The 24,762-nt window shown below is 35.6% G+C and overlaps 1 protein-coding gene and 1 long non-coding RNA gene across 4 annotated transcripts in view; one reads left to right on the plus strand and one right to left on the minus strand.

Annotated features, from left to right (window-relative positions):
* The window catches only part of HSPA4L (heat shock protein family A (Hsp70) member 4 like), a 56,771-nt gene extending 33,859 nt beyond the window's left edge, over positions 1-22,912 (plus strand). For both annotated transcript variants that reach the window (XM_043902384.1, XM_043902385.1), the window contains exons 15-20: positions 1,252-1,389; positions 3,485-3,610; positions 3,907-4,014; positions 11,173-11,292; positions 14,242-14,403; positions 17,829-22,912. In XM_043902384.1, coding sequence (XP_043758319.1) covers positions 1,252-1,389; positions 3,485-3,610; positions 3,907-4,014; positions 11,173-11,292; positions 14,242-14,403; positions 17,829-18,020 — 846 coding nt within the window. In that variant the 3' untranslated portion in view covers positions 18,021-22,912. The remainder of the gene's footprint in view (positions 1-1,251; positions 1,390-3,484; positions 3,611-3,906; positions 4,015-11,172; positions 11,293-14,241; positions 14,404-17,828) is intronic.
* LOC122694097 overlaps positions 19,020-24,762 on the minus strand; it is a 28,136-nt gene continuing 22,393 nt past the window's right edge. For both annotated transcript variants that reach the window (XR_006341113.1, XR_006341114.1), the window contains one exon: positions 19,020-19,309. This is a non-coding gene — a long non-coding RNA (uncharacterized LOC122694097). The remainder of the gene's footprint in view (positions 19,310-24,762) is intronic.

A 24,762-nucleotide genomic window follows, 5' to 3' on the forward strand; every position in this document is an offset into this window, starting at 1 on the left:
GATTTTTCTAACCTGAACAGAATTTAATCTGTGATGGTTTGTATAGATTTTTTTTCCAAAGGCTGTAAAGACTCGATTTTAAGTCCTAGTTTCTCAAGTAATATAAAACCTGAAAGCTATTTTTCTGAATTTTTTATTTTATTCAGTGTTTTGTCTTTATTCAACAGCTCTATTGAGACAATTTATATATCATGCAATTCTCCCATTTAAGAGTGCAATTCAAAGGTTGTTAATGTACTAAGTTATGTAATCATTATCACAATTTTACAACTCCCAAAAGAAGCCCTGTACCCATTAGCAGTAACTCTTTATTTCTGCCCCCAACCCTCCCCCTGCCAGCCCTAGTCAGCCACTAATATTTTTGAATTATAGACTTGCCTGTTCTAGACATTTCCTATAAATACAGCAATACAGTATGTGATCCTTTAATGACTGGCTTCTTTTTGCTAAGCATATTTTCAAGGTTTATCCAGGTTGTAGGATATATCAGTACTTCATTCCCCTTTATGGTTGAGTAATATTGTATCATACAGATGGATACCACATTTATTTATTCATCAACTAATGGACTCTTGGATTTTTTTCTACCGCTTGACTTTTATGAATAATGCTGTTTTGAACAACCATATACAGGTTTTATGTGGATGTATATTTTTATTTTTCTTGGGCTCATACCCAGGAATGGAATTGCTGGGTCATATGATATCTCTATGTTTACAATTTGAGGAACTGCCTGTTTTCCAAAATGGCTGTCATATTTTTCTATCTTGTCAACAATGTATAAGGATTCCAATTTCTCTATATATTCACCATCTCTTATTTTCCTCTTTTTTTTTTCATTATAAGTCATCCTAGTGGGTAGGAAATGGTATTTCATTGTGGTTTCAGTTTGTTTCCCAGCCCAGGATTTTTTATGTAGAATGATTTAGTGTATACAAGAGTGTAAAATACTATCAGTATTAAAATAATATTTTTAAGGTATGGTTTTTTAAGATAATATTTTAAAGATATATTTATATTATATTTATATTAAATTTATAAGTTATAAATTATAAATTATATAAATTTATAAATCTATATTAAATTTATAAATCTATATTAAATTTATATATTATAAATTATAATTTATATTTATATTAAATATATTTTTAAGATAATAGTTTTGATTTTACTTTGTTTCATCTGAAATCAGTCTCTTAAATCTATTTTTAAGCTAGAGAAACTTATATTTCTCTTGCATTTCTTTTGCAGTCTGCTCTCTCAGAGAAACAAGAGCGACTGAACCAGAACATTAAAAAAGGAAAAGTCAAGAGTATTGATCTACCCATCCAGAGTAGCCTATGTAGACAACTGGGCCAAGATCTTCTCAACAGCTACATTGAAAATGAGGTATATAAATCTGAACTGATGTTGAAATTGGTGGTAGTGTATTCTGAAATTTTTGTAGAATAATTATCCCTCAAATTTAGGGAACTAGTCTGTAACTCATAAGAAATTATTAAATAGATTATTGAACTGTTTTATTTTGGACAAAAAGCTGAGCTGTATTAGTGTCATGTACAGTTGTAGCTTTCACCTTAGTTATATGAAAAACTTGGCTTGTCTCTACTACAGAGAAAGGCCTTTCCAACGCTAATAATTCTTACCCGTTTTATTGTGTCTTAACAGTAGCACACTCAGCAGACATTGTATAGGGAAGTATTACCAGCTCCCCTCTTCAAATGTGTGATCCTTAAAGATTAAGATTCAATTCAGAATGTCTTCTTACTTCCGTTTGATACTTTTTTAGAAACTGTTGTCATTCTTGAAATTTTCTTTACATGTTTATATGTTTCATTTTACACTCTCTTGAGGAAAAGAGTTTGGTTTCTTTACCAATGGTTGTGTAAAAAGTTTTTTTTTTTAAATTTACATTTAGATGGTAGTTCCTAATTTCTACAGGCTTGACCAGCAGTTGTCTTTGAAGTGCTGCATATTCTCCAACTGCTGCACATTATTCTAGGAATTTCCTCAAGACATTTTGACTTTACAGTGTTCTCTTTCTAGTACCTACCTATATCACCTATTCATGAATTGTTAAAAGCTACATTTTATGTGAAGCAAGCATTTCTAGAGATCCCGAATAATTCTGAATTTGTATTATTTGAGACTAACTTTCCCAAAGAAATGGATTATGTGGAAGTACAGCTATGATAAATTTTGTGTGTAAGATTTTTTTCTCAAAATATTTAAATGCCTCATTTTATTTTTAAAATAATTTTATTGGAGTATAGTTGCTTTACAATGTTGTGCTAATTGTCTATTTCAAATTTACAAATATCGGTGCATTGTATTGTATTTATTATGTTTTTGTTAAAGTACAAATACTTATTACAGATTCTTTCTTGGCTTTTGATTTAACAATGATTTTTGCTAACATCTTTAAATACTTTCATATCCTCTTTAATCTTCAAACCTATGAAATCTAAGTACTGTTAGAGATCTGCATTTAAAAGATGAGGAGACTGGCAGAAGTAGACTGAATCACCCAAGTTCAGCAAGTAACCTTTGTGTTGGAGCCCAGTAGTCTGTCTCCAAAGCTCAAGATCACAACCACTATACTGTATCACTTACCAAAGCCAACGTCTATTCAGGACCAGTTATGTGTCAGGCACTGTCCTGAATACTTTATGGGAATATGTCAGTCTTATTAACAGCCATACAAGATATATAGAAGTAAGCTCTCTAGGATAAGAAAACTGAGGCTTAGGTTAGGCAGTTTTGCTGCAATTTCAAAGCTAATAAATGGGAAACCTAGGATTTGAACACTAACATACATTAATTAGTCTATTAAAAATAAATTTTAATTGACACTATCTTTTCCAAAACTTTTTCATCACCCTAAACAGAAACTCTAACCACTAATAACTCATCATTCCTCCCTTCCCCAACCCCCAAGAAATTATTCTACTTTCTATCTCTTTGAATTTGTATTAGATAACTCATATAAATGTAACCATACAATATTTATTCTTTGTGTCTGTATTAATATCACTGAGCATAATGTTTTCAAGGTTCATCAAGTTCGTAACATGTGTCAGAACTTTCTTTTTATAGTAGAATAACATTCCATTTTGTATATATACATTTTATTTGTCCATTCACATGTTAAAGGACAAATGAGTTGCTTCTACCTTTTGGTTATTGTAAATAATGCTGCAGTGAACATTGGGTGACAAATAACTGAATTCCTGCTTTCAGTTCTTTAATTATATGTCTAGGAGTGAAACTGTTGGGTCACATTGTAATTCCTTCTTTAGCTTCTTTAGAAGCCACCAAAGTTTTCTCTAAGGGGGACATTATCGTACATTCCCAACAGCAATGTACAAGGGTTTCAAATCCTACAAATAATCACCAAGTGATGTTTGAAGTGATGTTTCATTGTAGTTTTGGTTTTTATTTTCCTAGTGTTGTCATGGCAACTAATGTAAAACTTTTTGAATAGGGGAAGATGATAATGCAGGATAAGTTAGAGAAAGAAAGAAATGATGCAAAGAATGCTGTTGAAGAATATGTATATGATTTTAGAGACAAGCTTGGCACTGTCTATGAAAAATTCATCACTCAAGAAGTAAGTCTAAGTTTTGTAGTTTTTTATTAGAATTATTTAAATGTTTGCTTGAACATGCTAATATAAATATATAAATAAATGTTGCAAATGTGTTTTTGTTGTCAGTCTTTTTGAGCACATTTAGGAATGGTTCTTAGTTATTTTACCAAATTTCAGGAAGTCTAGTGAAAACATGTTTATAAATATGAAGCCAGAAAAAAATTTTTTTATATTTGAAAAACATTTTGTCCTTGTTTTGATGACTTTTGTTTCTAAGGAGAGTATTTTCAATTGGTGTCTCTTAACTATATAACTAGGACTTGAAAAAACTGTCTGCAATATTGGAAGACACAGAAAATTGGCTTTATGAAGAAGGAGAGGACCAACCTAAACAAGTATATGTGGATAAGCTTCAAGAATTAAAGGTAAACTTTTTAAAATCTATATTAGTGTTGAACAGGACATTAAATTGTCCTAAAAATTATGGTGTAAGAACACAGTGTATGTGTTTAATTAATACATAAGAAATTTCTAAGGCAGATATGTGTAACAAGAAATGCTCTGTTTTCATTTAGGAGGTGAGGACTGCTACATGATAATTGAAATTAAATAATGCATAATCATTCTTGTCTATTATGATACTCAGATATGAAAATTTAGCAGAGGTTCAGTTCTGTCGCTCAGTCGTGTTCAACTCTCTGCGACCCCATGAACCGCAGCACGCCAGGCCTCCCTGTCCATCACCAGCTCCCAGAGTCCACCCAAACCCATGTCCATTGAGTCGGTGATGCCATCCAACCATCTCATCCTCTGTCATCCCCTTCTCCTCCTGCCTTCAATCTTTCCCAGCATCAGGGTCTTTTCAAATGAGTCAGTTCTTCGCATCAGGTGGCCAAAGTATTGGAGTTTCAGTTTCAACATCAGTCCTTCTGATGAATATTCAGGATATTGACTGGTTTGATCTCCTTGCAGACCAAGGGACTCTCAAGAGTCTTCTCCAACACCACAGTTCAAAAGCATCAGTTCTTCAGTGCTCAGCTTTCTTTATGGTCCAACTCTCACATCCATACATGACTACTGGAAAAACCAAAGCTCTGACTAGACAGACCATTGTTGGCAAAGTAATGTCTCTGCTTTTTAATATACTGTCTAGGTTTGTCATAGCTTTTCTTCCAAGGATCAAGCATTTTCTAATTTCATGGCTGCAGTCACCCTCTGCAGTGATTTTGGAGCCCCAAAAAGTAAAGTCTCTTTCTGTTTTAATGGTTTTCCCTATCTATTTACCATGAAGTGATGGGACTGGATGCTGTGATTATAGTTTTTCGAATGTTGAGTTTTAAGTCAACTTTTTCACTGTCCTCTTTGATCAAGAGGCTCTTGAGTTCTTCACTTTCTGCCAAAAGCATGGTGCCATCTGCGTGTCTGAGATTATTGATGTTCTCCCGGCAATCTTGATTCCAGCTTGTGCTTCATCCAGCCCGGCATTTAGCAAGATATACTCTGCATACATGTTAAATACTCTGCATATAGGTAAAATAAGCAGAGTGATAATATACAGCCTTGATGTGCTCCTTTCCCGGTTTGGAACCAGTCTGTTTCCCTGTCCAGTTCTACTGTTGCTTGTTGACCTGCAAACAGATTTCTCAGGAGACAGGTCAGGTGGTCTGGTATTCCCATCTCTTTCAGAATTTTCCACAATTTGTTGTGATACACAGAGTCAAAGGCTTTGGCATCGTCAATAAAGCAGAAATAGATGTTTTTCTGGAACTCTCTTGGTTTTTCGCTGATCCAGCAGATGTTGGCAATTTGATCTCCAGTTCCTCTGCCTTTTCTAAATCCAGCTTGAACATCTGGAAGTTCTCAGTTCATGTATTATTGAAGCCTGGCTTGGAGAATTTTGAGCATTACTTTGCTAGCATGTGAGATGAGTGCATTGCCTTTCTTTGGAATTAGAATGAAAACTGACCTTTGCCAGTCCACTGTGGCCACTGCTAAGTTTTCCAAATTTGCTGGCATGTTGAGTGCAGCACCTTAACAGCATCATCTTTTAGGATTTGAAATAGCTCAACTGGAATTCCATCACCTCCGCTAGCTTTGTTCCTAGCGATGCTTCCTAAGGCCCACTTGACTTCACATTCCAGGATGTCTGGCTTTAGGTGAATGATCACACCATCATGGTTATCTGGGTCATGAAGATCTTTTTTGTATAGTTCTTCTGTGTATTCTTGCCACCTCTTCTTAGTATCTTCTGCTTCTGTTAGGTCCATACCATTTCTGTCCTGTATTTTGCCCATCTTTGCATGAAATGTTCCCTTGGTAGCTCTAATTTCTTGAAGAGATCTCTGGTCTTTCCTATTCTGTTGTTTTCCTCTATTTCTTTGTATTGATCACTGAGGAAGGCTTTCTTATCTCTCCTTGCTATTCTTTGGAACTGTGCATTCAAATGGGTATATCTTTCTTTTTCTCATTTTGCTTTTTGCTTGTCTTGTTTTCTCAGCTATTTGTAAGGCCTCCTTAGACAACCATTTTGCCTTTTTGCATTTCTTTTTCTTGCGGACGGTCTTGATCACTACGTCCTGTACAATGTCATGAGCCTCTGTCCATAGTTCTTCAGGCACTCTATCAGATCTAATCCTTTGAATCTATTTCTCACTTCCACTGTATAATCGCTAAGGGATTTGATTTAGGTCATACCTGAATGGTCTAGTGGTTTTCCCTACTTTCTTCAATATAAGTCTGAATTTGGCAATAAGGAGTTCATGATCTGAGCCACAGCCAGCTCCATGTCTTGTTTTTGCTGCCGGTGTAGAGCTTCTCCATCTTTGGCTGCAAAGAATACAATCAGTCTGATTTCGGTATTGACCATCTGGTGATGTCCACGTGTAGAGTCTTCTCTTGTGTTGTTGGAAGAGGGTGTTTGCTATGACCATTGTGTTCTCTTGGCAAAACTCTATGTTAGCCTTTGCTCTGCTTCATTTTGTACTCCAAGGCCTTGACTTCCTACTTTTGCATTCCAGTCCCCCAAAATGAAGAGGACATCTTTTTGGGTGTTAGTTCTAAAAGGTCTTGTAGGTCTTCATAGAACCATTCAACTTCAGCTTCTTTAGCATTACTGTTTGGGGCATAGACTTGGATTACTGTGATACTGAATGATTTGCCTTGGAAATGAACAGAGATTGTTCTGTTGTTTCTGAAATTGCACTGAAGAACTGCATTTTGGACTCTCTGGTTGACTATGGGGGCTACTCCATTTTTTCTAAGGGATTCTTGCCCACAATAGTAGATATAATGGTCATCTGAGTTAAATTCACCCATTCCAGTCTTTTGGTTCACTGGTTCTTAAAATGTTGATGTTCACTCTTGCCATCTCCCGTTTGACTACTTCAAATTAGCACATGATCAGAGTGTTACTATTACTCATATAAGCCATGATTTCTGAGATGTTGTTAAGAAGTGACTTGTCAGCCTGACCCCTCATCCATTAGAAGAGTCACTTTTGCTCTGCTTCTCTCCCCCTTGACTGCTCTCATTTTGAGGAGTTAACACACTGCCCTTTTGTATGTTCACACTACTGGGGACACCAGGCCAGCAAAGAACTTCAAAAATAGTACCCCTGCTCTTCAATGTCCTTTTAAAAAAGAAATAAGGAGGTATGTCCACCAGGTCCCCTTTTTCTAGGTCAGGGGTCTGATTAGAGAAAAAAACACTATTACTCTTTTCCTCCTGCTTGCCACCCAACCCTCACCCCCCGTCCTGGAAAAAACAAAAAAACTTCAAAAGTTTAGAAGTTTAGATTGGAAAGATGACAGGAAATTTTAGTCTTTCCATCTTAGTGAGGATCATAGCTTTAATGTGCACATGAATAACCTGGGGCCTTTACTGAAATGCAAAAAAATTCAGTATATCTAAGTTGGGCCCATGATTCTGCATTTTTTATAAGCTTCCGAGAGATTCTGATGCTGCTGGTCCCTGAACCATTCTTTGAGTAGTGAGTAAATACACGTATACTAAGTGATGACATTAATAAAGACTTCTAGAGTATGTGGAAAGGCAGCCCTTTAGTGATGGGGAGGTTGAGGTGCAAAAGAATTTATGTAACTTGAAAGCAAAAGAAAATAAATGTACCACATCTTCTCTATTCATTTATCTGTTGATGGACATCTCAGTTGTTTCCATGTCCTGGCTATTGTAAATTGTGCTGCAGTGCATATTGGGGTACATGTAAAAAAATTTGTTTAAAGGTTAATATCTTGCCAATAAATTACTTCCAAAGGGAACAATTAAAAAGCAACTTGAAAGCCTGTGCTTATGAAAGCAAAACTAAGCTTTACCATATTTTATCCTGTTGGTGTTTTTTACTCCCCATCTCCTTTAAAGGACTATATATATAAATTGGGCTGGAGGAACAAGCCAGACAGCTGAGGCCAATAGAAATAACTGAAAAGCCCAGAAGCTCCAATAATGTATTATTTTGCTTCCAATATATACGTAAATGTAGAAATGAATGTTACAGAAGTTTTCATGGGCTTCACTATTTTTATAAGATGGCTTTTATGACTTACTCCCCTTTTAAAAACATTTACAATTAAAAGTACAATGTAAGTAGACTAAGTGCAGTATGGTATCCTGGGAAAGAAAAAGATGAAATCCAAATAATCTGGAGTTCAGTCAGTATTTAATAGTAATACACCAGTGTTGATTTCTTGGTTTTGACAAATGTTCCATAATGGTATAAGATGCTAACATTAGAGAAAAGCAGTAAAAGGTGCTTGGCTCACCTTTGTTTCCTTTGTAACTTTTCTGAAAACCTAAAATTACTCTAAAATAAGCTGATTTTTATTTACGTATATAAAGAATTTGGAAGAAAATATATATTCTTTTTTTCTAATGTATTCCCCTCCTCAGAGTTACAGAGGCTGTTTTAAAATTTAGAAACTCTTTACTTCTATGCACCTGGGGTGAGGGGCCAAAGGGCTTTCTTGTTTTTAAGCACTATACTTAAAATACACATACTAATCTAATGAATAAATATGACATAAATAATACATAATAAATAGGTATTAAATACCAGGAAATCCCAATAACTGTGTTGCATATACAGAGTTATATGCATGAGTTATATGAAACCAAGTTTCAAATACATTATTTCTGGATGCAGTAAAGTTCTTACGGTTTTCTTAGTAGTTTTAAACTTATAACACCCAACTTTAAAAAAATTAACGTTCTTTGGATTTGAGAGGAATCAAAAGGTAATCTTAATGAATGAGAGGAGGACATAAGGTATAGACATCCCTGTGTAGGATTGAATAAGCACATAACCACTGGAACTCATTTCCATGTAGGAAAATAAGAGGGGACAGATTTTGATCTGACCACTTTTCTTTCCTTTTCATCTTCCTGTATTTGTTGTCATTCAGTTGCTAAATTGTGCCTGACTCTTTGTGACCTCATGAATTACAGCACACCAGGCTCCTCTAGTGTGCTGCAATAGAAAGGGAAGGACTAGAGATCTCTTCAAGAAAATTAGAGATACCAAGGGAACATTTCATGCAAAGATGGGCTCAATAAAGGACAGAAATGGTATGAACCTAACAGAAACAGAAGATATTAAGAAGAGGTGGCAAGAATACACAGAAGAACTGTACAAAAAAGATCTTCACGACCCAGATAATGACGATGGTGTGATCACTCACCTAGAGCCAGACATCCTGGAATGTAAAGTCAAGAGGGCCTTAGGAAGCATCACTAGGAGCAAAGCTAGTGGAGGTGATGGAACTCCAGTTGAGCTATTTCAAATCCTGAAAGATGATGCTGTGAAAGTTCTACACTCAATATGCCAGCAAATTTGGAAAACTCAGCAGTGGCCACAGCACTGGAAAAGGTCAATTTTCATTCCAATCCCTAAGAAAGGCAAAGCCAAAGAATGCTCAAACTACTGCACAATTTCACTCATCTCACACACTAGCAAAGTAATGCTCAAAATTCTGCAAGCCGGGCTTCAATAATACATGAACCGTGAACTTCCAGATGTTCAAGCTGGTTTTAGAAAAGGCAGAGGAACCAGAGATCAAATTGCCAACATCCGCTGGATCATCGAAAAACCAAGAGAGTTCCAGAAAAACATCTATTTCTGCTTTATTGACTATACCAAAGGCTTTGACTTTGTGGATCACAATAAACTGTGGAAAATTCTGAAAGAGATGGGAATACCAGACCACCTGACCTGCTTCTTGAGAAATCTGTATGCAGGTCAGGAAGCAACAGCTAGAACTGGACATGGAACTGGTTCCAGATCAGGAAAGGAGTACATATAGGCTGTATGTATATTGTCACTGTGCTTATTTAACTTATGTGCAGAGTACATAATGAGAAATGCTAGGCTGGATAAAGCACAAGCCAGGAGAAATATCAATAACCTCAGATATGCAGATGACACCACCCTTATGGCAGAAAGCAAAGAAGAACTAAAGACCTCTTGATAAAAGTGAAAGAGGAGAGTGAAAAAGTTGGCTTAAAGCTCAACATTCAGAAAACTAGGATCATGGCATCCAGTCCCATCACTTCATGGCAAATAGATGGAGAAACAGTGTAAACAGTGACAGACTTTATTTTGGCGGGCTCCAAAATCACTGCAGATGGTGACTGCAGCCATGAAATTAAAAGACACTTACTCCTTGGAAGGAAAGTTATGACCAACCTAGATAGCATATTAAAAAGCAGAGACATTACTTTGTCCACAAAGGTCTGTCTAGTCAAGGCTATGGTTTTTCTAGTAGTTATGTATGGATGTGAGAGTTGGACTAGAAAGAAAGCTGAGCACCGAAGAATTGATGCTTTTGAACTGTGGTGTTGGAAAAGAATCTTGAGAGTCCCTTTGACTGCAAGGAGATCCATCCAGTCCATCCTAAAGGAGATCAGTCCTGAATGTTCATTGAAAGGACTGATGTTGAAGCTGAAATTCCTATACTTCGGCCACCTGATGTGAAGAGCTGACTCATTTGAAAAGACCCTGATGCTGGGAAAGATTGAGGGCAGGAGGAGAAGGGGACGACAGAGGATGAGATGGTCGGATGGAATAACCGCCTCAGTGGAGATGAGTTTGAGTAAACTCTGGGAGTTGATAATGGACAGGGAGGCCTAGAGTGCTGCAGTCCATGGGGTCGCAAAGAGCCAGACACAACTGAGCTGAACTGAGGCGCCTCTGTCCTCTGCTATTTCCCAGAGCTTGCTCAAATTCACATCCATTGCCAGGTTCCTATGCAGTATTGTTCTTTACATCATTGGACTACTTTCACCACCAGGCACATCCACAGCTGAGCACTGTTTCCACTTTGGCCTAGCAACTTCATTCTTTGTGGAGCTATGAGTAAAATTGCCCTCTGCTCTTCCCCAGTAGCATATTGGATACCTTCCAGCCTGGGGGAAGGGGGGACTCATCTTCTAGTGTCATATCTTTTTGCCTTTTCATAACTGTTCATGGGATTCTCAAGGCAAGAATAGTAGAGTGGGTTGCCATTTCTCCAGTGAACCACAATAAAAGTTGTTTTCTGTTAATAACTTTTTCTTTTTAAAAAACTTAACAGAAATATGGCCAGCCTATTCAAATAAGGTACATGGAACATGAAGAAAGACCAAAAGCTTTAAACGACTTGGGAAAAAAGATCCAACTTGTCATGAAAGTGATAGAAGCATACAGAAACAAGGTATTAAAACTCATAAAGTAAATTGGTGATAATGGGAATGTGTGTGGTACGCAGAGAGAATGGGGTAAATCTTAAAAGTTCTCAACGACAGAGCTATAGCAGTTGTTGCTACCAAAGTGCAGTTATGTGGTTTTAATCTTTTAAAATTCCCTGAATTAATCCAGTGAACAAATTCATTGTTTTCTTCTTAGGGATTTCATTATTGATACAGTGAAAAAGAGGTTTTGTTGAACCTTTTTTTACTGGCATCTTTGAAACTGGACTCTGCTAGCATTCATTTTGTCCCTTGGTGCCTTTCTTTTGGTTGCTCTTGGTCTTCCAGTCTTTTGCTTATCTGTAACTCCCATGTCCTTTATTCTTTTATATCTGTGCCCAGATCCGTCTTAGTACCCTTAGCCTTTCCACTGTTTTTTAGCCTCAGATATTTAGTTACATAAGTTACCTGCATTTGGATGTAACAGTAAGATTTGACAAAATCTGATTTTTTTTTTTCCTCTAAAGGAGAGGTTAGCAAACTTTTTCTTTAAATGACCAAATAACATTTTAGGCTCTGCAGGCCTAGTATGTAAGTTCAACTTGGCTGTCGTAGAGCAAGAGCAAATACACAGTGTGTAAACGAATGGGCATGGTAGTATTACAAAAAAAGTTTATTAAACTCAGCAGGTTTAATTTTCCCTGCAGGACAAGTTTTCTGTGTGTATGCTCAGTCATGTGACTCTCTGTGACCCTGGACTGTAGCCAGCCAGGCTCCTCTGTCCATGGGATTTCCCCAGCAAGAATACTGGAGCAGGTTGCCATTTCCTCCTCCAGGGGATCTTCCTGACCCAGGGATTGAACCCGTCTCCTGCATCTTCTACACTGCAGGCAGATTTTTTACCACTGAGTCACCAGGGAGCCCCCAAGTTTGCCGATTCCAATTTTAAATATTCACTGTAATTCCCCCAGATTTCATCACTGATGTTAAAACTGCATCAGTGGGCTGGAGAGACCAGCACCAAAGATTTAGGGCGGGCATTATCACAGTTTACATTTATCAAGCACATACTAAATTTTGAGCACTTTGCATGGATTATCTCAGTTCTGACAAGACTGTTATTTTATAGGAAAATAGCAGTGCTTAAGCAACTTAAGAAGTAGTGATGTAGTCAGGATAAAATCTAAGCAGCCTAAAGTCAACATACAAACCCTTAACAACTATACTGTTTTTCACTACACAGTGTGGGAAAGGTGGTTATTTATTTTACCAATAAAAGATCTGTACATTTTTTAAGATAGAGTGCAGTCCAACCAACCTAAAGGAATAATCCAGGTACCAATTGTGAATGTGCCTGCCAACGTCAGTGTCCATACAGGTACAAATAGAATATAAGGATAATGGAAAAGAAAGAAGGAACAAGCAAATAGAAACACCAAGAATATTTCAAATCTGGTATTGGAGGGTCTATTTATTATTATTACAACCTAGTGTTCGGCATGCTGTCAAAAAGCTTCCTGAAGATGCAGGTTTAAACTATTATTCAGAGCAAGGCAAGACTTCACTTGTGCTCAAGAATTTTGAGTTTATTATGTTCCATGCTCCTTCAAGGTGCTGGAACTACAGCATCAAACAAAACATTGGACTTATTTCTAATATGCTTGTGGGAAAAGATAGACAATAACGGGTTACTGAAGTCAGATGGTGATAAGAGCTGTGGGAAAAGGAAGGGACTGCCAGAGGTGGAGATTTGTCAGAAGGGCAGACTAATTAAGATGACATCATTTGAGGGGAGAATTAAAGGAGGTGAGGGAGGGTTCAAGATGTATGATAATTATAAGAAAAATGTTTTTTAAAAAGTGGGGCAGGGGGGTAGGAAGCAATTGTAAAATCTCAGGGAAAGTGTAGGAGTAACAGCAAGGAAGCCAAGGGGACTCAAAACAGTAAGGGTGGGGTTATTAGTTCCCAGATCATGCAGCACCCAGGGGCCATTATAAAAGCTTTGTTTTTACCCTGAGATAGGAGTCCATTGGAGGCTTCTGAGCATAGGAGCAGCATGATTTAAGACTACAGAAGCAGAGAGACTAGTTAAATCATTAGAATAGTACAGGCAAGAAGTGACGGAACCCTAAGCCTGGATAGTGGAAGGGGAAGTGGGTGGATTTCTGCTGCATATATTTTGAAGGCAGAGCTGATAATTTTTATGTAGATAAAACAGAAAGAGGAGTCAGAATAACTCTTAAGGATTTTTGGCCTGAAAGGATAGTTTTTAATTACCGAGATGAGCAAAACTTTTAAGAGTAGGTAGGGATGTAATTGTGAATTTGAAACACAGGTATGTTGTTTCAAACTTTACAAATAAGAATTCAAGTAGGAAGCTGGATGGAGTTGAGGGTTCAGGGAAGATAGATGCTCAAGCTAGAGACGTTTTAAAGCATGTAGACAGACAGATGCGTGGGGAGGAGGTCCTCTCTGTATGTTGCCCTGTAACTGTTTCTGGTTTTGAGACCACCAGTATAAATCATGACTTCTTAGATTGTCTTCTACATGTGACAGCTGCAGGTGTCTTTTTCAGACAGTTTTACTTTTTATGTCTCCTTATCAACTTCATCAGAGTCTGCTGTAGAGTCGGAATTTTCTGTGTAGCTTGCTTGTGCCTACTTACCTTATTTCACTTTACTCTTTGACAGATTTAATTCCATGCAGCTTCTTTCTTGGCTAAAAACTACTTTTCAGTTTTAATATTCTCCACAAGTCATTCCTTTCCAAACCTGACTTCTTCAGAAGGCCTTTCCTCTTAAAAAGCATACTGATTTTTCTTTCTCCCAATTTCTTCAGTTCTATGTAATTTGTAAATAGCTTCTTCACAAGTATGCATGTGATATACACTCAATAAGAGTCTAAATCTTTTAAGCAGAAATTATCAATAAATTGGTGCTTCTGGAAAAACCTCTCTTTTTTTTCCCCCCTAATAGGATGAAAGATACGATCATTTGGATCCTGCTGAAATTGAAAAGGTTGAAAAATATATCAGTGAAGCCATGAGTTGGCTGAACAGTAAGATGAACGCACAGAACAAACTAAGTCTCACTCAAGATCCTGTGGTGAAAGTTTCAGAAATAGTTGCAAAGTCAAAGGTAAGAAACTATAAACTTCTGTTTTTAATGGCTTCAGTCACTAAAATTTTTTAACGGGAGCCATACTCTGAGAAGTAATCAACTTACAGAATAACAGAGAGAAATAGGAATTTGAGGCTAATCTTTAATTTGGGGGGGGGGGAAAGATTCTAGGTGGATCATGTTTCTTGATTTAATTAGTCTTACACGCAAAACAGCTTTTAGATTTTAAGTGTAAAATAAAGCAATAAAATCAAACAATGCGACAACTATAGATTATGTCTGATTTTTCTAGGCTTGATAACACTTTTGAATCTCCATTCTAAAACCGCAGTATATGCTTGTTTTTGACATAGTTTGAAATGTATAAAATTTCATGGTAAAATCTTACTTCCGAGATAAAGTTTCCATTTTAAAAACTGTTACTACTGAAAATGTCAAAAGTTATAGAAAACACCATGAGAAACATGGGGATAAACTTTACAATAAAGATCAGCATCTAAGTAGAAAAATAAGACACTGGAAAAACAGCTGACAAAGAAACACATGTCTAATAAACATAAGAAAAGATACTCATCTTCGTTACTAAGAAATGCAAATCTCTCTTCTCTGATTGGTTGGTTGTTCACATTCACAGTCTTTGCTGTAACTGCCAGGGTGTGAAGAAATGGATGCCTTTCCCTGAGCAATTTGGTTACATTTGTTACTGCTTCTTTCTGGAACATCATTTCAGAATATGTATAGAAATTTAAAATGAGTTTACCTTTAATGCAGAAATAACAATTCTAGGAATTCATCTTAATTTGACTGTTGCATGAGTATATAAACCCCTGCTTATGATAGCAAAAAACTGGCAGCAACCTAAATACCTACCAATAAGAAATTAGATAAACTGATGCATATACAACACATTATAATAGTTAAACACAGTATTTAAGATAATAGAGATAAATGTATTTTTTTGCAGATTTAATTTTGGCTGCATTGGGTCTTTGTTGCTATGCATGGGCTTTTCTCTAGTTGGGGTGAGCAGGGGCAACTCTTCTTATGGTGTGTGGGCTTTTCATTGCAATGGCTTCTCTTGTTGCAGAGCACAGGCTTCAGTAGTTGTAGTGTACGGGCTTAGCTGTTGTGGCTTGTGGGCTCTAGAACACAGGCTCAATACTCGTGGTACACAGGCTTAGATGCTTCGCAGCTGTGGGATCCTCCCAGACCAGGGATCGAACCTGACGTGTCCCCTGCATTGGCAAATGGATTCTTAGCTATTAGACCATCAGGGATGCCCAGTAAATCTGTTGAGATATAGAGATTTATACATGATGCATGAAAAAGGATTACAGAATCTAAAGTTATCTGACTATAAATTAGCATCTTCATTAAGACTTCTGTGTTTGGATATATGTGTGCATGGACATATATCTAGAAGAATGTTCACCAAAAGGCTAATAATGTTAAGCTAGAGGAGATGGTAGCTTAGTGGGTAAAGAATGTGCCTGCAGTGCAGGAGACCAGGGTTCGATTGCTAGGTTGGGAAAATCCCCTGGAGAAGGAAAAGTTAAACCACTCCATTGCCTGAAAAATCCCATGGACAGAGGAGCCTAGCAGGCTGCAGTCCATGGGGTAGCAAGAGTCAGACACAGTTTAGCAACTACACCACTACCACCAGAGGAGGTGGAATATCAGGTGATTTTTTAAAATCTGGTTCAGTATGCTCATAGGTATTTGATTCATTTTAAAAACAGGTTTGGGGTTTTTTTAATTGAAGTATATTTGATTGACAGGATTATAAGTTGTATACATAGTGATTCAATATTTTTACAGATTTTACTTCATTTATTCTAAAATATTGGCTATATTCCATTATACCATATATCCTTGTAGCTTATTTCTTTTATACATATTAGTTTGTATCTCTTAATCCTATACCCTTATCTTGCCCCTCACTTAACCTCTCCCCACTGTTAACCTCTAGTTTATTCTCTGTATCTGTGAGTCATTTTTTCTGTTGCTGTTAGATTACACATGTAAGTAATAAGATAATAGTATTTGTCTCTGTAAGCATAATACCCTCTAGTAACATCAATGTTGCTGCAGACAGCAAATTTTCATTCTTCGTTCTTTTTATTCCATTGTATACACATGCTGCATCTTTGTCTGCTCATCTGTTCATGGACACTTAGGTTGCTTCCACATGTTGGCTATTGTAAATAATGCTGCTAGAACACTGGTGTGCATGTATGTTTTCAAATTAGTATTTTCATTTATTTCTGGATACTGAGGAGTAGAATTGCTGGATCGATCATATAGTAATTCAACTTTTAGCTTTTTTAGGAACCTCCATACTGTTTTCTATAATGGCTATACCAATTTACATTTCCACCAGAAATGTACGTAGAGTTCCCTTTTCTCCATATCCTTACCAAAATGTTGTGTTCTTTTTGATGACAGTCATTCTGACAGGTATGAGACATATATCATTGTGATTTTGACTTGCATTTTTCTGATGATTAGTGATCACGTTGAGCAACTTTTGTGCCAAGCTGGTATTTTTTTTTTTCAATAATAAAGCAGTAAGAGTATTTTCCTTTTTGAGAAAGTTTTACAAAGAATCTATTATAATTTACTCCTAATCAGGTGAGAGGCAGAGTGTGACAAGAACAGTTTGCCACTAAAACATTCCCCCAGGATGTTACCTCCTATTTTTCCATCCCACCCAATTTCTGTGACACTGGTCTTGAAAGAATTTAAAGTGTTTCAGTAGCATTATTGAAATGGTCTTATATTTCTGTGCAGAAAAACCAAGGATATAGAAAATAATATCTTTGAAATTATTATTAAGTTGAATTTACTTCCATGGCTTATTTTTCCTTTGACAAAAAAAGCTACTGTTTTCCAAAAGTAAAGTTAGTGTATACATTTATCTAATTCCATTTATTAAAATAGTTTTCAGGTGATTTTGAGAAATTTTAACTTATGAAATAGGTGCTATGTGACATAATTCTCATAACAGAGCTTTAGGCATAATTTAAAGGAATCAATTAAAAATTATTCCTAGGAATTCCCTGGCATTCCAGTGGTTAGAACTATGCTCTCACTGCCAAGGACCCGAGTTGGAGGGGTTCTGAATGCCATGTGTCATGGCCAAAATAAATAAATATATGAAGATTATTCCTGCCAAAATAAATTATGAGGAAGAAATTTGGTAACAACTAAATACAGAATGTATTATTAAAGACTGAATAGTTTCCTAAACCACTGACACACACTAGCCAAGAAGGTAAATAATTCATTAAGGTATTTTAAGAATTAGTTGGTTATCTAGCTGAGCTAACAGCTATTCAGCAATGTGGAATTATGTGGAAATTTAGTATATGTGGACTTCAGAAAGTTAGTGGTAACTTGTTACATAATATTTTTAATATAATAAATTTTCTTCATGTCTTTAGGAACTGGATAATTTCTGTAACCCCATCATTTATAAGCCCAAACCGAAAGTAGAGGTTGCTGAAGACAAGGCAAAAGATAATAGTGAGCACAACGGACCAATGGATGGACAGAGTGGGACTGAAACCAAACCAGATTCAACAAAAGACAACTCACAGCATACTAAATCTGCTGCAGAGATGGAAGTGGACTAAGTCTTAACTTTACCGTCACGTAATTCAAATAGTGCAAGTAACCACAGAGTCCATTCTTCTTCTTTTACATCTGGTACACACAACAGATGTTTAGTTGCTCTTAACCACTTTCTGTCATTTGTTTTTTGGAGTAGTTTTGAAAAGTGTTTTATATTGAGTGCACCTATGTTCATTTCCATTGCTGCTTATGTGAAGCTTTAGCTGAATATAGATAAACAAGTCAGTTTAAGCTTTCCTAATCTATTTTATGTCAAACATGCAAGACTGATAAGTAGTTGGCAACAATCTACCTTATTTAAAGCTTCTACTTGGATAAACCTCAGCTCCTTTATTCAGGAAAGGATACTGTATTGCACTATTGTTGCAGAAGCATAGATTTAATTGCATCATTGTTTTTAAAAACATTGAAACTGATGTGGTTTACAGCCACCAGGCACTGACCTTTTGTAGTTACTGTGTTGTTACAATTTAAACATTAAAACAAATAGGTTCCTTGACAAACTATTCCATCTCAGTTGTGTGCCATGAGGACTCCAAAACTTTATTATCATATAAATGAACTAAAACACACACTGAAGGGGAAAATGCACAATTTTATGTTAAGGTGACACCAGCAGTTTGCTTCTTTTCATTAGTCATGTGGATTGATGTTTCTCAGAGTAATTCAGTGTCTTTTGCACTTGAAACTTCTGATCTACTTGTCCTGAAGACCAGCTGCTGCTAAAGTAATGCTAGCCTAAAAACGATGAAGCATTTTTTATGAAAATACCTTCATGTTAAGGGGGAAATGCTGTTGACTTACTCAGACGTGCATCTGTGATGTTGATAGCCTTTGTCTTAAATAGTTTTTGTTTTCTTAGTTCATTTTGTTGACGTGTTAACGCAGGGTAGGGAGACACGGCAGAGTGTACTGCATTATATACATTTATCAGTGACTCACTGTTAACATACAAACACTGTAAGCGGTAATACTTGAAAGAAGCACTTATACCACATAAGTCTTAGGAAATAATGCTTGTAATAAACTGTTACATATCAACAGGCAAAATACAGAGTGTTACATAGTGTGATATGATACAATGTGATTAAATTATAGTTCTTGCTGTCATATGACCTGTTCAGACCTTGGCTCCAGTTTTGGGGCTTCATATACAAGTTATATGGGACGAGGGACTGTGAAACTAAGACACTTTAAGAATTTAGTCCGAGCTTCATCACCAGACTTGTTCACACTGTTCAGTTCTGTCCAAAAGCTTGAAACTTTTAGTATGGGAGGCAGACTGTTCAACCTACAAAGAAAAGAAACAGAGAATGCATGGGCACTTGTATTCTTAATGCCAATCAACTAGACTGACCTATGTTAAAATTTTAAGCTCAGTTTTCCCCAAAACTACATCTTTATATTAAGAACTAATATTGACTTTCCTTAAGTAGTAAAAATTGAGAGCTCAATATCTTTAGGGATAGTCACTACTCAAAACTAGTTCTCTAAGAGAGATTTTGTTTGTACAGTGTAGTCTGCACTGAAAGGAGAGTACAGACCAGTGCATTTTGCAGGGATTTTTATTCATCCTTTCAGAGGAAGGATTTTGCATTAAGGAAATCATATAGACCCAATGTATTTTTTGTCTTCAAACTAATGAAATAATCATATCCATTAAAAATGATGAAACATTTGTTAAGCATGTATTGCTACTTTTCATTTCTATGTTGGTATATATAGGTTCACTTCAGTAACAGCATCAGAGTTATGAAAGGGAATAAAGTACATGGAAGGAGTTTATTGCTTTCTCTTAAGGAAATCTCCACCCACTTTGTTAGGAGCTGTACCTCTAAAAGTAATTGGGAATATGTAAGAACAACCCTTTCTGCAGCTGAACTGTCTAGTACATCCTGACATTTTCAGTTCCTTACTAGCTTATATAGTTCTCTGTTTTAATCAGAATTATATTCCAGTTCCTGTAGTTATGTACCACTTCATTTTATAAGTTAAGTATATCCAAAAATAATGTGTGTACTTTTCTTACCCATTTATTTAACTTAAATGATTTTCAAATGCCCTTAACCTTATAATTAGTAGTTTATAAATAAACTAGAAAATGTTCTACTTAATCTAGTTTTGGGTAGATGGTATGGGCTCAGTTTAATTTTAATCTATATGAAGTATGAAGTGCTAGACAATTAAAGATCTTTTTTAAAAAAAATACATAGCAAAATAGGGTATTTTCCTGTAGTAATATGCAAATAAGAACTAAATATGTAGGAAATATCTAGGATAATTAATAGAATAATACACTTAACTCTATGGAAAAATGTAAGTTACCTGGTTTCAGAAATCAACTCCTAATAACCAATCATAGTGATTTTAAAAACAAAAGCTGTTAAATAATATAATGAAAGTCTGCAATGTTTTAATTCCTTAGCTATGTACAGAATACTTAAGTTTTAAAGTAACTACAAATAGCATACCAAAGAATTAGGCTATTGGAATAACAGATCATCTCAATTTTAAAAAGGTAAAAATTAAACTTAAGAAATACAGATTTCTTAGACTTCGGGGGGGGTCAGTTTTTGGTATATTTATGATTATATTTCCTAGCTAGAAGTCTTTAAAGTGAATTTGGAAAATCAATTATCAATATCATAAAGTGATAGTGTGAAAATATTTTATCCAAATTAGCACATCTTCAACTGTTTTGAAAAATTATGTTTAAGATCAACTAACCCAAAATAGATTTAACAACCATCCCTCCATTTTCATAAATTTGAACTGTAATACTAAGCCTATAAACATTACCCTTAGGATTTTGTTTTATTTTTAACAGCTGGTGTTGGTAGTCCACAACAACTAAAGCCTTGTTATTAATTTTACATATCATAGATTTACAAGTGATAGAAAAATTTAACTTCATCTTTCTCAACTTTTAGAGATTTACAACAAAAAAATTCAATTCTAAAGGAAATGTTATTTTGTGGTTAGACTTCCAAGTTTTAAGTGGCATTTGTTTTGTGGTATTTGATTCTGTAAAACTTAATGAGATGTATATCAAATTGTATTGATTTATCAGTATTTAAAATCTGATGACATTGATTAAAGTCAGCCACTGATGACTTTTCCAATGACACAGGTGTGGGAAATGCTTATTAATTTGATTCTAATGTTTTACTATCCTCTTAACTATAGTATGTTTTACAACTATCATTTATCAAACTAAATGTTTAATCTTAGTCAATTTCAGAAGATTCAGACTTTTTGATCAAAAAACAAAATAAGCTTTAAAATTACCTTTTGTTTTGTCAAGGTTTGATTTAAAGTATAATCTTAAAATAATTTCCAGGAAGCACATAATCTTTTCTTTTGATAAAGAAGTTAAGATTTAATGCAGATCAAAACCAACCAAGTCTTTAACGTTTCAAAACAAACAAAAGCTTTATTTTACTTTCACATCTCTTAATATAAAGTAAACTAAAATTAACAGTCTTCCATATACTCATGTTTCCTAAACAAACAACTCTGGGTTTATAACATAACCAGATGTCTAAGTTTTTTTTCCCCTTGCTAAATTCAAGGGTAATTGTTTCATACAGTAACAGGGCACCTGAAATTTATGGAATATTAATAACTGCTTAGAAGAAAAAAAAAACAAAACCCACTAAATATCTATGCCAGTGGTCAGCAGGTGGTAATGGCTTTTTCACCATCCAGATCTCTAGGATCTGGTCACCATCCAGGTCTCTAGCATATTGTTAGAGTAAGCATTAAGAGGAAAAAGCACATGTTAAAAGTACATCATTAAATCATGTGGAGCTTTCAGGTCAAAGAAAGAAAACTAATAATCACGAGCATTTGATTTAGTCTGTCACGCAGGTCAAAATGTATATCGACAAAAACATTAATGGCATGATCTTTGCGATCTCTAATTTACTATCATGTCGTAGGTCACAGGATGAGTATTAGGGAAGTGTATTGATTACTCATCCTATAAAGAGATTCGTGAACTTCAACATGTTTTACACACTTTAGTTGTCTTACAGTATATAAACTATAAGTAGAAATTACCTTAGTCCTTCCTATTATTTTATTTATCCTCTCATTCAGTCTATTACATAATCATTTTATTTCAATTATATTTTGCTTTTTATTTTGGATTATTTGTCTTTTATTTCATGTATTTTAAAAAAGTTTTCCTATTACTTTGCTTGATAACTGATTTTATTAGCTATCTTTTTACTTTAAAACCAAATCTTACTGTTAAGAATTTTTTGACTCTGAAATTCATACTTAAAAAGCCATGTTGTAAATTTCCATATGTAATACCTCTAAAATTTAATATTGGCTATATAGGTTTTTCATATTCTGGCCTTGAATACTTTTAAGTAGTTCTGGACCAAAAGAAGTCAATTTTGTGAGTACTGTGTATGATAAGTAACCAGCGTCCTTCATTTTTAATCCAAGTATCAATGTAACAAAAGGGTCAAAATTCAAAATAGTTGTTAAAGATTAGACACCTTCCATTTTTTGCTGCTTTCTGATTACATACATGTGTTGTGCATCTTCCTTTTTTGCCTCCATGAACTTGAGTTAACATGCTCTTGAAATCATATGGACCCACACAGAATGTAGATGTAAAAATGTAATTAGAAATGGAGATCTAAGTAAAGGAAGCTTTAAAGCATTGTGGTTTTTTTCCCTGAAATAATACTTTTATGGCTTAGTATCTTGAAAGGAGACTCACAGTAAAAGAAAAAAAAAAATTGTACTTGGCTGGATGAAGCCACTGTTGTTTAATACAGAAGCAATTTTTTAATGAAGCTACTGAATTGTTTAGTACTAATATGGTATCCACGTTATTTTTCTTTTCTCCAACCATTATTAAAATAATTTATATACATAGTGACTCCGACTCCAATCATTAGTATAAAATACCTTCTGGCAGTTCAGTTCCTACTAGCTGACAATTGTTTTTTTTAAAGAAAACTACTACCTTTGATTTCTTATTTCCCAGCTTGTGGTCAGCACAAACAGTGACCAGTGCAATGCTGAAAATCGTAACAAACTGGGTTTTGCACATACCAGACCTTTAGCTTCAATGAGCAAACATGAGACTGGCTTATGATGTTAAGTTGGTAACATTCTTATGTGTAACCCCTATATAGGTGGTGTACAATTTTTGCTTACAAAGCATAGCCATAAAATGTTTACATATGCAGAATCAGAGTATATAAAATGGCGGCATATCAGTGAACAAATAACCGACAAAATGCATTTATCAGTTGCTATTTGTTCACTAATAGTAAGTGCACACTATCAAGACATAGTGTAAATATAAGTACATATCTACTTACTTTTGAACCATGAGTTTTGCACACCGGAGGCTTAATGTTCACATATTAAACTTCAGTGACTTGATGGTGGTTTGGGGACAGGTTTTCAGAGCCATTTATATATATACATTTGCTTGGCAATGAGGGCTGAGTAAATTGGCAAACTTTTTAAACCTTCCAAAGATGTTTATTCTGAAAACTACAACAGTAGTTTTTGAATATTGGAAGTGTTGTCACAGAATAAGTCTGTATTGGAAAAGAAAATCTACGAATAAATAAACTAGAAAGATTTTCATTACACAAAGAGGAGCTCCCTGCCCGAGTTTCTCTTAACCTTTTTCTGAGAATTGCTATTCCGGATGAAAATATATCAAATAGCATGCTGGGGTTTCCTGGTCTACATTATAGCATTTGATGCTTAATCTTCTGGTGCTTGAACCAACTTGTGAGAATACAAAGGATAATAAATCCTCAATCCACAGAAAATATTTATACCTCTACAAACTTTCCATTTTAAGTGCAAATAAAGGCTGAACAACTGGCAGTTTATACCTGTTCATCTTACCCTGATTTTCAGGAGGACTGGAGAGGATTTTGCTTTTTTAACCCACAATCCCTAGTGATGAACAGAAGAGTTGATAACCTTCCAGAGGTGAAGAAGGAATGTCTGTTGACTGTAATTCCTAATACTTTATCCTCAATCCCTCTCTCCCTCCTAAAGAAACAAAGATAGATTCAAGATGATTCCTGCCAAAAGGCAATTTGAAGCCAGCTGTATCAAGCAACATTTGATCTCCTGTTAAACCTCCCTGAAAAGGATTTGTGTACTGGTTTTAGACATAAAAAGATTCAAGTTAAAGTAAGAGTAAATAAAAGGGGCTTCCCTGGTGGCTAAGTTGTGAAGAATCTGCTTGCCAATGAAGGAGACACAGGTTAGATCCCTGGTCCAGGAAGATCCCACATGCTGCAGAGCAGCTAACCCTGTGCTCTCACCCCGGAGCGGCAACTACTGAGCCTGCGCGCCCCCAGAGCCCACGCTCCGCGACGAGACGAACGAGAAGCGTGTGCACCGCAACTAGAGGACAGCCCCCACCCAGAGAAAAACCCATGCAGCAGCAAAGACCCAGCATGGCCAAAAATAAACAGAAAATAAAAGAGTAAATAAAGAATTGTAGTAAAGAAAATGAACCCTGTTGTAGGCATAGAGAACAAAGAGAAATTATAAAATAGAAATCCAAATATCAGTAACTATGGGAATGCAAGTACCATAAACTTAGCAGTTTAAGAACTATATGTAGTATTTACAAGGATACTTCTTAAACATAATGATATAATGTGCTTAGTCACTCAGTGTCGACTCTCTGCCACCACATGGATCCTTCTGTCCATGGAAAACTCCAGGCAAGAATACTGCAGG

This window comes from Cervus elaphus, chromosome 5, assembly GCF_910594005.1.
Source record: "Cervus elaphus chromosome 5, mCerEla1.1, whole genome shotgun sequence".
Taxonomy (NCBI): domain Eukaryota; kingdom Metazoa; phylum Chordata; class Mammalia; order Artiodactyla; family Cervidae; genus Cervus; species Cervus elaphus.